This window comes from Ailuropoda melanoleuca, chromosome 4 (genome assembly GCF_002007445.2).
Source record: "Ailuropoda melanoleuca isolate Jingjing chromosome 4, ASM200744v2, whole genome shotgun sequence".
In the NCBI taxonomy this organism is placed as follows: Eukaryota; Metazoa; Chordata; class Mammalia; order Carnivora; family Ursidae; genus Ailuropoda; species Ailuropoda melanoleuca.
The window spans coordinates 78,715,162-78,726,328 of record NC_048221.1 but is presented as its reverse complement, the minus strand read 5'-3'; the positions used below and the strand labels follow the sequence as shown (position 1 = coordinate 78,726,328).

The 11,167-nt window shown below is 45.5% G+C and overlaps 2 protein-coding genes across 2 annotated transcripts in view; one reads left to right on the top strand and one right to left on the bottom strand.

Moving 5' to 3' along the window:
• Window positions 1–7,405, top strand: GPR75 (G protein-coupled receptor 75). Its single transcript, XM_034659124.1, has 2 exons — window positions 1–31; window positions 4,619–7,405. Exon 2 carries the CDS (start codon window positions 4,717–4,719, stop codon window positions 6,337–6,339), a length of 1,623 nt encoding a protein of 540 aa, XP_034515015.1. The 5' UTR covers window positions 1–31; window positions 4,619–4,716; the 3' UTR covers window positions 6,340–7,405.
• Window positions 7,406–7,443: 38 nt separating this feature from the next.
• The window catches only part of ERLEC1 (endoplasmic reticulum lectin 1), a 40,180-nt gene continuing 36,456 nt past the window's right edge, over window positions 7,444–11,167 (bottom strand). The window contains exon 14 of the mRNA XM_034659127.1: window positions 7,444–9,556. Within this exon, the coding sequence (XP_034515018.1) occupies window positions 9,389–9,556 (168 nt within the window). The 3' untranslated portion in view covers window positions 7,444–9,388. The remainder of the gene's footprint in view (window positions 9,557–11,167) is intronic.

Genomic DNA, 11,167 nt, shown 5'->3' with positions numbered 1-11,167 from the left:
GGCGGGGGGCGGCGCTGCGGCCACCGGGCAGGTGAGAGGCCGCGGGCCCCGGAGGGGACGCCCCGCGGGGGCCGGGGGGGCCGGGCCCCGGGAAGCCAACGGTTTAAGAGGAGCGCGGTTGCGCCGCTCCAGGCCCGGCCGCCGCGCACCTGCCCTCCTGGCGCGGCCTGCGGGGAGCCATCTCGCCCCTGCCTGGCCGGCTCCCGGGCTCTGCCGGGCCGCGGAACCCGTTCCCCACTGCCCATGCCCTGCCTGAGCTTCCGCACCCCACCATCCCTCTGCCGATTCTCTTACAAGCTTCGTGGTCCGAACTAGGCCCTCCTTACCTTCCGCACCCCGGGAGCACCTACCCACAGCCTGTCCCTGGCTGGGGTCGCTCTCGCCTCCCCAAAGCCTCTCTCTCCATCCCCAGACCAGGGGCCTCCCTCATCCACCGACCCTACCCCAACCCGTCAGCCGCTCCAGGCTTCAAGAGGTAGTTGAACTGGGGAGAAAAAGCGTGGGCTCTGAAATCAGATAAATCTGGCTTGTATCTTAGTGACCTTGGGCAAGTCATCTAACTTCCCTGAGGTTTTCCTGATCAATACAAATAAAATGGGGATAATAATAGTACAGAACCTTGCTCTCTGTGAGGATTAGACTGTGAAAATGCCTGACCTCGAGGAATTTAAGGCATTATGAGGGGGGAGAAAACGAGCTGGAAGAATCCAAGCCACGAACTAACTTGTAAAAGCTCAAACAAAATGTTTTCATATGTACTAAAATATTAAGACAGCACCCTAGATTATCATAGGCTCTTAACACATCTTAGTGAGAAATCATTGACACTGTACACAAATTTTCACTTACTATTCCTTGCTTACTAGTTACTTTAGGATCCCTCCTCCGTAGTTGTAACAAGATGCACATAGATGTGAATTCATTCTATCTTACTGCGGCTAACATGCCTGCTTAAGACTGGTGTTCCAACTTAAAATTTTTGATTTTACAATTTTAATCACCTACTTATGGTGCCAGAAATAAAAGCTAGTATGCTTGCATTGAAAAGAACGTTGGTAATCTGTATTCACTATTTAGGAGTACCAAATAGGTATTCATTTACTCCCCCACCCCTGCAAATCATTGAGTTTTACAACGCTACCATCGTAACTTCGTTCAAAATTGTGATCTCAGCCTCCTCTTTCTTCAAAGTCCCAGAAGTCAGTTTACTTTTCCTTCATTTCCTCCTTTGCTCTTAAAGTTTCTCTGCCAAAACCTTTATTTCTGTTCTGTGTTCTGCTTTAACTTTTCTTCCCAGCCTCTCATTGCTTTTTTTCGAATGATCCAATAAGAATGATTTATAATTACTTTATGCCAGAACCATAATTATCAACCTTGTCTAAAGGTACATAGAAGTGTGTGTGTGTGTTCATATTTTTAGTTCCAGGAACTTACAGTTGGGTAGGGATTGTAATACCTACTTCATAGGATTATACTGGGCCTGAAGTAAAGTTTGATAGCTTATGTAAAGCTTCCGGGACGTAAATGCTAACCGCCCGATAAGCGAAGACTGCTGTAACTGTCTTCTGACCTGTGGGATGCCCTATCTCTTTGTTGAGTTAAACCAGTGATGCTGAGTGTCAGCTATAGGCAGCACCTGCTTAGCTTCCAATCCATGCCCCCACCGCTTTAAATTAGGAGCTCTTTCTCCAACTCAGTTTCCTTATCTGTAAAATGGGGATGCGTTATACTGTCTCAGGGTTGTGAGGATTCAGTAAGTTAATAGTATGGCACATTGAGGACAGCCCCCGGCACATCATAAGCACTCAACAAAGTTAACATACTATATTAATGGTACTGATAATTATATTACTGACCTAGAATTCTTTTTTAAAAATCTGAAAATTTTTAAATGTATTGAAAAAATTATCACTGTGCAGAAAATGGAAGTTTATCCTCAGCTCCTCCAAATCTTTTTTTTCCCCCTGCCTCTTATTCTTGACTAATGTCAGTGCCTCATCATTATCCCATCTTCCCCTTGACAGTTATGTTTCCAAATATCTCCTAGCCTGCGGTCTCCATAATTTATCACCTTTTTTCTTCATTACTACCTACCTACTCGATATTTCTCTTAGCATCAATTCCAGATGCTTCATTCTTCTAATTTCCCAAACCAAATTCCTGCTCCCATCTTCAGCCCTGTTCATTTCCCAGCCTCCAAAGAGGAAACCCTTCTGGGGCAGGAGGATTGCTAGAAACAATAGTATTGCCTCTCTCTGCCCTCCTGCCTCCTCAAATTGAGTTTTCTTTGCTACTTCTCTTATCATCATCTAATCCCAATCCTCCAATTAACAATGAAAAAACAAACAGTAAAAGGTTGTCTTTTTTACTACATAGCTATCAAAAAGGATTCAGGGGGCGCCTGGGTGGCACAGCGGTTAAGCGTCTGCCTTCGGCTCAGGGCGTGATCCCAGCGTTATGGGATCCAGCCCCACATCAGGCTCCTCTGCTATGAGCCTGCTTCTTCCTCTCCCACTCCCCCTGCTTGTGTTCCCTCTCTCTCTGGCTGTCTCTATCTCTGTCAAATAAATAAATAAAATCTTTAAAAAAAAAAAAAAGGATTCAGAAGCAGGCCCATGGTCTTTAAGTGAAAACAGTAAGCTATCCATTATTTTTTAATTCTAATCAAGAAACAAGTGGTTGGGGGTTTATATTTTTCTCTCACAGAACTTTTATAAGGAAAGTACAGAAAAGCTAGTCTCCCTTGCCAGTGGAGAAATTCATCATATTGTCGTGATCTGACAATATGTTTGACCATTGAGAATAAAGAATAGGCCATCTTCTTCCTTCATAAAGAATATCTATTAGATGTATGGACCTCCCTAGGATTGAAACTTGTCCAGTATTCACTGGCATAGCCATACCTGCTACTGAATGCAGAGAGACTTCCATTCAGGTGGTTCGTAGCTGCTGCTCAGAGCCCCTGAGTTTGGGGCTCTGAGCAGTAATCCTTCATGGCCCTGGCCTCTCTTCTCTGTGCCCCACGATCCAGCAACTGAAGGGTTAACCCCTGACACAGCCGGAGGCCTCTGGGACCCAGCTGGAGCTGGTGGTTAAATATTTGGAACATCACCCCTGGACCTCCCCAGTGCCATTGATTATTCCTAAAATGCTGGATGCAAGCAATATCTTTGAGTTGTCAAGAGCACTGCACCAGTGTCTAAGGAACAACTTCAGCTGTCCCGCTGGAAGCACCCTTCAGAGCAAAGTGGGCCCTGGGCCACACAGGGCTTTGGGATTTGGAACAATCCAAGATGTGTGAATGTACCTTAAATCTCATTGAAAAAAAAAAAAGTTTAAAAGAATAAAGGTCAAGAAGAAAAAGAAGTTACTCTTTTAAAGCGGTGGCCAGGTCTTACTCCTGTGTCTACCCACAGGACCTAGCGTAAAGCTGGCATAGAGCGTGCACTTGGTCAACGTAAACTGAGCCAATGGCTGCGTGAGTGGGGCTGTGCCTCCTGCTTCGTCGTGAGGATATTGCTGTTGGAATAATAACTCACCTTGGTACAGAGAGTTGACTTTGCACCTCGTAAATCTCAAATATAATTGATATCCTTCAATGCTTTCATTTTTTCCTCTTAAATGTAGTCCCGCACAAAGTTTTTTCCAAAGGAAGATAGGGAGTTGGCCAAGAAATTACCAGCAGGAGGCGCCTGGGTGGCACAGCTGTTGAGCGTCTGCCTTCGGCTCAGGGCGTGATCCCAGCGTTATGGGATCGAGCCCCACATCAGGCTCTTCTGCTATGAGCCCTGCTTCTTCCTCTCCCACTCCCCCTGCGTGTTCCCTCTCTCGCTGGCTGTCTCTCTCTCTGTTGAATAAATAAATAAAATCTTTAAAAAAAAAAAAAAAGAAATTACCAGCAGGCAGAAGAAATTACACATAATGGAAAATAAAGGCTTGTTCCTAGGGAAAGAAAGAGGATTTGTTAGTGATTTGTGGGGGCCACAGGATACTTCAGCAGTACCCTCTGGCTTGTGTCTCAAGCAAGTGCTGTAAGACCTACTGTCCTCCCAGCCTGTCTCCCCCTAGTCCCTGCCCTACCCCTTCCCCCCAGTTCTCCTCGCCTCCTCACTCCTCACCTCCTCCTCACCAGCACTCCCTTCAGCCTCTCTCAGCCGCCACCCCAGGGTGGATTAGGTTTCCCTTCTCTTACTTCCACAGCACTCTGCTGTCGTCTGATTTACATCAGGCTCTAAGTACAGTGTGATCTCTTTGGTGGAGAAGTTATGTTCTTGGATCTCCAGTGTGAGGTACCACAGTATTTCTAAAAGTAACATTTGCATACCCTCCAATCAGAAAGTCAAAGGGTGAGGCCCAGGAATCTGCTCTTTCTAACCCACTCTCCAGGTGATGCTTAAACGATTTTGATTTTGCAAATCTCTGTGCCAGGAAACCTGAAATTAGCTGAAGGAATGTATTTTGAGGTGTTTGTGTCTTTTCTGTGTTGGGCCTCGAGAGGAGAAATGCTTTCTCTGCGTCAGGTCAGAACTAAAAAAACTCTAGTCCATTTGTACAAAATCCTGAGATCACTCTGCTTTCTACATTAATTCTGTCTCTGGGTGTGCGTTTCTGTGCACAGGCTTTTCTGCCTCGGGCCTCCTTTGTCACATGCGGCACAGCCGTGAGTCGCGGCCCTGACTCCCCCGCCCCAGAAGGAAGAGGCCCTCGTGTGTGAAGATGAACTCCACGGAGCCCCTGGACAACGCTCCCAATGGCACGTTGCTGCGCGCGCCTCGCTCCCAGGGAGGAAACGGCACCGCCGTCCCGGGGGACCTTCAGCACCTCATCCACACGGCCACTTTGGTCACCTGTACTTTTCTGCTGGCGGTCATCTTCTGCCTGGGCTCTTACGGCAACTTCATCGTCTTCTTGTCCTTCTTTGATCCAGCCTTCCGGAAGTTCAGAACCAACTTTGATTTCATGATCCTGAACCTGTCCTTCTGCGACCTCTTCATCTGTGGCGTGACAGCCCCCATGTTCACCTTCGTGCTCTTCCTCAGCCCCGCCAGGGGCATCCCCGATGCTTTCTGCTTCACCTTCCACGTCACCAGTTCCGGCTTCATCATCATGTCCCTCAAGACCGTGGCCGTGATCGCCCTGCACCGGCTCCGCATGGTGCTGGGGAAGCAGCCCAATCGCACGGCCTCCTTTCCCTGCACCGCGCTTCTCACCCTGCTTCTCTGGGCCACCAGTTTCACTCTGGCCACCCTGGGCACCCTGAAAACCAGCAAGTCCCACCTCTGCCTCCCCATGTCCAGCCTGACGGCCGGAGAAGGGAAGGCCATTGTGTCTCTGTACGTGGTGGACTTCACCTTCTGCGTGGCGGTGGTGTCCGTCTCCTACATCATGATTGCGCAGACGCTGCGGAAGAACGCTCAAGTCAGGAAGAGCCCCCCGGTGATCACGGTGGACGCTTCCAGACCGCAGCCTTTCATGGGGGCCCCCGGCAAGGGAGCGGGCAACCCGGGGCAGTGTACCGTGCCGGCTCTCTACAGAAACCAGAATTACAACAAGCTGCAGCACATTCAGACCCACGGATACACCAAGAGCCTTCACCAGATACACACCCCAGCGGCCAGCCGGCTCCAGCTCGTGTCGGCGGTCAACCTGTCCACGGCCAAGGACTCCAAGGCGGTGGTCACCTGCGTGGTTATTGTGCTCTCCGTCCTGGTGTGCTGTCTTCCCCTGGGGATTTCCTTGGTGCAGGTGGTCCTGTCCCGCAGTGGGAGCTTCATCCTCTACCAGTTTGAACTGTTTGGATTTACCCTTATATTTTTCAAGTCAGGGTTAAACCCTTTTATATATTCTCGGAACAGCGCCGGGCTGAGAAGGAAAGCGCTCTGGTGCCTCCAGTACGTCGGCCTGGGTTTTTTCTGCTGCAAACAGAAGACTCGACTTCGAGCCATGGGAAAAGGGAACCTTGAGATCAACAGAAACAAGTCCTCCCATCATGAGACCAACTCTGCCTACATGTTGTCTCCAAAGCCCCAGAAGAAGTTTGTGGACCAGGCTTGCGGCCCAAGTCATTCGAAGGAAAGTGTTGTCAGCCCCAAGATCTCAGCTGGGCATCAGCACCACGGGCAGAGCAGCTCCACGCCCATCAACACTCGGATCGAGCCGTACTACAGCATTTATAACAGCAGCCCCTCGCAGGGAGAGAGCCTCCCGCGGAACTTGAAGCCGGTGAACTCGTTCGGGTTTGCCAACTCCTATATCGCCATGCATTATCACACCACTAACGACTTAATGCAAGAATACGACAGCACGTCAGCCAGGCAGATCCCAGTGCCGTCCGTTTAGTGTCCTGGAGGCTGGACCCCCTTGTGCAAACTGTTTTTGTTTCGGATACTAACCGATTTTCACTTTTGTGAGCCCAGTGGTAGATGAAAACTTCAAGACTCAGAGAACACTTGGCAGTTATGATTTTCTTCTGTCTGGAGTATTAGCATCCATTGATTTGCTTTGTGGTTTCTTGACGTTTTAAGATTTTATGTAAGCATTTATTAAGGTTTTTACCCCGACCTATGCTCAGATGTTTGGTACCAAACTTTCAAACAGATGCCAGGAATGACCATGCTAGTATATTAAAGGAAAATGAACTGATGGTTACCATTTGAGTCTGTGCTTGGGGTCTTCGAAGTACACATGAGCTGGATTTTTTAAACACTGTGAAGGTATGATCTTCACTGAGGTGAATTTTTTATTGAACTATACATTTTGATTCTTGGAAGTGTTGAAATGGGGAACAATACACTTTTTTGGTAGCAGGCTTATTTGAATACATAATGTGTTGTCAAAACCGAGAATCCAAAATACATTCTCGGTAATTACGTTACCCAAGACACACAGACGTTAGGTACTTTGCTTTCCTAAGACAGTCAGCCAAGAATTATGATGGCTACCATTTCTTATTATAGACTATTATTTTGTGCGAATTGACTAGCTGTATAGTTTTTTCTTTTTAAAGAAGTATGCTCTTGCTTGCTAAAAATGAATTATTCTATTTTGGAATCAGCTTACCCAAGAGTCCTAGTGATTTCTGGGGGTAGAGGCACTAACTGTGGTCCTCCCAGCCAGGGTGTGGCGATGTGGGAAGCAGTCTGGACAGCTCTTGTGTCTTAGGTGATCTTCATTATTGCTTAAGAAGGTGTGAGGATGAGATCGGAAGTATTTTGATTTATGCATTCCTTCTGTGTGAGGACGGTTTGTTAACAAGCTGACAAAGTCTCTAAGTAACTCTTTAAAAATAATTTTTTTTTGTCTTTGTTTAAATATCACTGTGGTGGAAAAATTCTTAAGATGATCTGTTTTCAAACTCATTGTGTTATTTCTCTCCCATGAATCTTGGCCATGGGCAATAAGGAAACCTGATTAAGTATTTCTATACCTAAAACTAATTTTATGATCTACTCTGTGATTCCTAGCATAACAACCATAAATGCATATTTTTATGTAAAAATATTTTCATTATACAGTTAGCTTTTGAACTCGCTACAATTTTGGAACTATAGCTGTTAGACTCAAGATGACCATTAAGATCCCAAACCTATCTTTAGAAATTGTTACGTTCCGGAACTGTTACTGCAGGTTGGATGAAAGGTATTCAGTGTACAGCTCCCTCTCCAGGCTGTCCCCAAGTACAGGAGTGCTGCGAGGTGTAGAGAAGACAGCGGATGTTCCGCGGGAGCGCTGTGCGGCCCCATCCCACTGCCGCCTTCCAGCACTGACCAGTCACTCTGTTGGTGAGGTTTAAGTGTGAGATAGGGGTTTGATTTTATTTTTGAATTCACCTTTTAGGAATTTCTCCTTCCCTTCCTTCTCGCCTTTTCTTCCTTTATTTTGCTATTAAATTTTCTAACAGGAGAGAAAATAGCCACTCTGTCACATTTTTTTCTTGTTTGTAATTGAATGCTATTTTTGGAAGTCACTATAACCTATTTCAATTATGCTTTTATATTTTTAATACAACACTCTTTTCATTTATTAATACTCCCACGAGATAGGGATAGTATATATTACCCCTTTTTAACAAAGAACTAAGAAATCTAATATCCTCTCCAAGATCATTTGAAGAGAATTCTAATTAGGTATTAGACGTTTGTCTAAATTTAGAACTGGGTATTTATTCCAATAAGCCAAACAGCTTTATAATTACTAAGATTAATCAAGAATATACTTTTTAAAGTATGTCTTTTTTGGCTAGGCATTTCCAGTGTGATTCAATAAAAGATTTTTTAAAAGTAATTTCTACTTGTAAAATTTGACCTGACAGCCTTCTTGTACCACCTTTGAGTTTGAGATGACTTGATCCATCTTTGGGGGGTGAAAGTTATGGTATAAAAAAAAGTAAGCATGCGCATATGAGGTATTTTGTCTCTTTACGCTCATCAAGAAATTACTGATTTAACTTGCATGAAATACGTGGTGGGCTAGATTCTTAGCCCTCCTTCACACCTATCTCTACGTCTATGTGGAGATACAGAGATAGATACAACTTATCTCTTCGTAAGTTATATATGTCTATCTATAGCGGGAGATATGGATAGACATATATAACTTCTCTCTAAGGGCTAAACTGAGAACTAAAAATAATGAGAATTCAGTTGAATTATGACTAATTATTAGCAGGGTACATTAATTAGTTCTCTTGATGCTTTACTGTGATGCAAGTATGTGATGTATTTCAAACATTTTATAATTGTTCTGATGTTAACCTTTAGGCCAGATTTGTATTTCTGATGCTTTTAATGTTCTTTTAAAATAATGTTTGGAAAATAAAAATACTGAAAACCCTAACATTTCTGAACATCAGATTGCAGTACTATGACTTTCCCGTCCAATCATTTGAAAACCATCGGAGGAAAGTAAGTGATGATTATTGCACGATGGATAACAATGTGTTGACTCTCAGCATTCTCTTCCTTAGATGAAGTCATTGTGGGTTTTTCTAATTTTTTTTTTAAGTATGCTCTATGCCCAATGTGGGGTTCAAACCCACAATCCTGAGATCAAACATCTCATGCTCTACTGACTGAGCCAGCCAGGTGCCCTGAGTCCCCAGGATCTCTTCAGTGGTTCCAGAGAGTTCTGTGGCTCAAGATCGGTGCTGCATCTGCCAGGTAGTGTTGACGATCTCATCAAAAGTGGTATTTCCACTGTGCTTAATGTTTTTCTGCTTCTTTCTGTCTCTTGATTCCTTGAGGGCTTTGACAATCAGGGCAGAGGCAGAAGGTACGACTTCAATCTGGGCCTGTCTGTTCTGAATGGTCAGTTTCACTGTCACCCTCAGACCCTTCTGATCACCAATTCCCTTGGCGATGTATCACCAACCATTTTTGGAGACAGATCTTCAGGGCCACGGCAGACATGGTACCAGCGTCCCCACTGGTGCACTGCAGGTACACGACTTCGATATTGTTGGGGCCAAAAAATTTAGGCAGCATGGTGGAGGTGGCCGGTTTTGGATGAACCCAGATTCAGGATGACCAAAGACAGTTGTACTTTCGCCTCCGCCGAGCTGAAAACCAAAAGCAAAAATGAGTATCCTTGAATTGGTAATATATATGGTGTGTTTAAGCTGGGAATAAAGTTCAAAATTATGGTCCCTTGATAAATAATTTAAGGATTTTTTTTTAAGGATCCTTCTTTGAAATTAATATTTTGAGTAGTTTCTTAGCAACTCTACATCCAGGAGCAATGCCTTCCTAATATTCCAGGTGGGAATTCTTTTACGAAGTGGGAAGCAGGCAGTAACAGACAGGCAGTGGCAAAGAAAAAGCAGCATGAGGTCCTGCAGAGTTAAGGCACAGACTTTTTTTAAGATTTTTATTTTAAGTAGTCTCTACACCCAACATGGGGCTCGAACTCAGAAGCCCAAGATCAAGAGTCCCTTGTTCTTCCCACTGAGCCAGCCAGGCGCCCTGGCACAGAAGCGTTCTTAAACAGCTCAGTTTTAGGGTCCTAAAAATGAGCATCCGTAAACCTCCCTTTTTCATTTTCAAGTTATTCACACCCCAGTTGGAAGATTTCCACTCTAGGCCACCAGCAGCACTCCTCAGGTGCTGGCAGTCTTGGGTTCCTGTCCAGATCTGACTTGTGATTATAGCGCATTCTTAAATAATTCTCCATAATCTAGCCAGGCCAGGTCATGGAGTCTCCCCTTTCAAAGCCACCCTCTTCGTTCACAGTTCAGGGGCAATGTATACCTAGTGAGATTGTTGACTCCCAGAGAGACCTGCGTTTTCTCCCGTATCCACTAAAAGCAGTTGTTTTTCTTTTCCATTAACAAAAGAAGCCTCTGGTCCCACCAGAGAAACTTGCTGCATTGTTCTCCTACTGGAGCTGAAGGAAGGCCAAGAGTCAGTGAAGATCCCAGGCCCATGGGACGGTAAGAGAGACAGGCAGGCTGCCAGGAAAAGACTCACCTCCATCAGAGATCCAGGTTTTGGAGAGGCCAGGCTAGGCCTGGACTGAGCCTAGCTCACAAAGCAACAAGCTTCGCCGGTGAGAGGGCTGTGGGGCAGGTGACTGTTGGATGAGGCTCGGTGGGCTCAGCCCAGCTGCACTGGCCCAAATGTGATGCGATGCAGGACAGCCAGTCACTAGCTGGAGCAAAGACCAAGACCTCTTGAAGCCAGATCGGGGAATCTTTGAGGGGTTGAAGCAGGGAAAGGAGGAGAAGAAAGAGAGGAAAACAGCCCCCATTTCCTCCCCCCACCTCTAAAGATGGATCTGTAAACTGAGAAGCAGGTGCTGGCAGTAATTATGGTGATTTTCCATCTTCTGGCTTTCCATACCATTTAAATGCTAATGACACTCAATTTTTTATCTCTAGTCCTAACCTCTCCCTGAACTCCATGCTGGTCTATCCAATTGCCTATTCAACATCTCCACTTGCATATCTAACAGGCATCTCAAATTTTAACATGTGCAAAACTGAACTCTTGATTCAACCCCACTCTTTACCAAACTTGGGTCTCCTGCTGTTTTATTATCTTAGTAGATGGCATGGCAATTACCCAGTTGCACAGCTCAATTTGTTGCCCTTGACTGTTTCTCTTGTGCATCACATCCAGTTCGTTGGGACAAACCCCGGATTATCCTGAAAATAAACTCTGAATCCAACTAC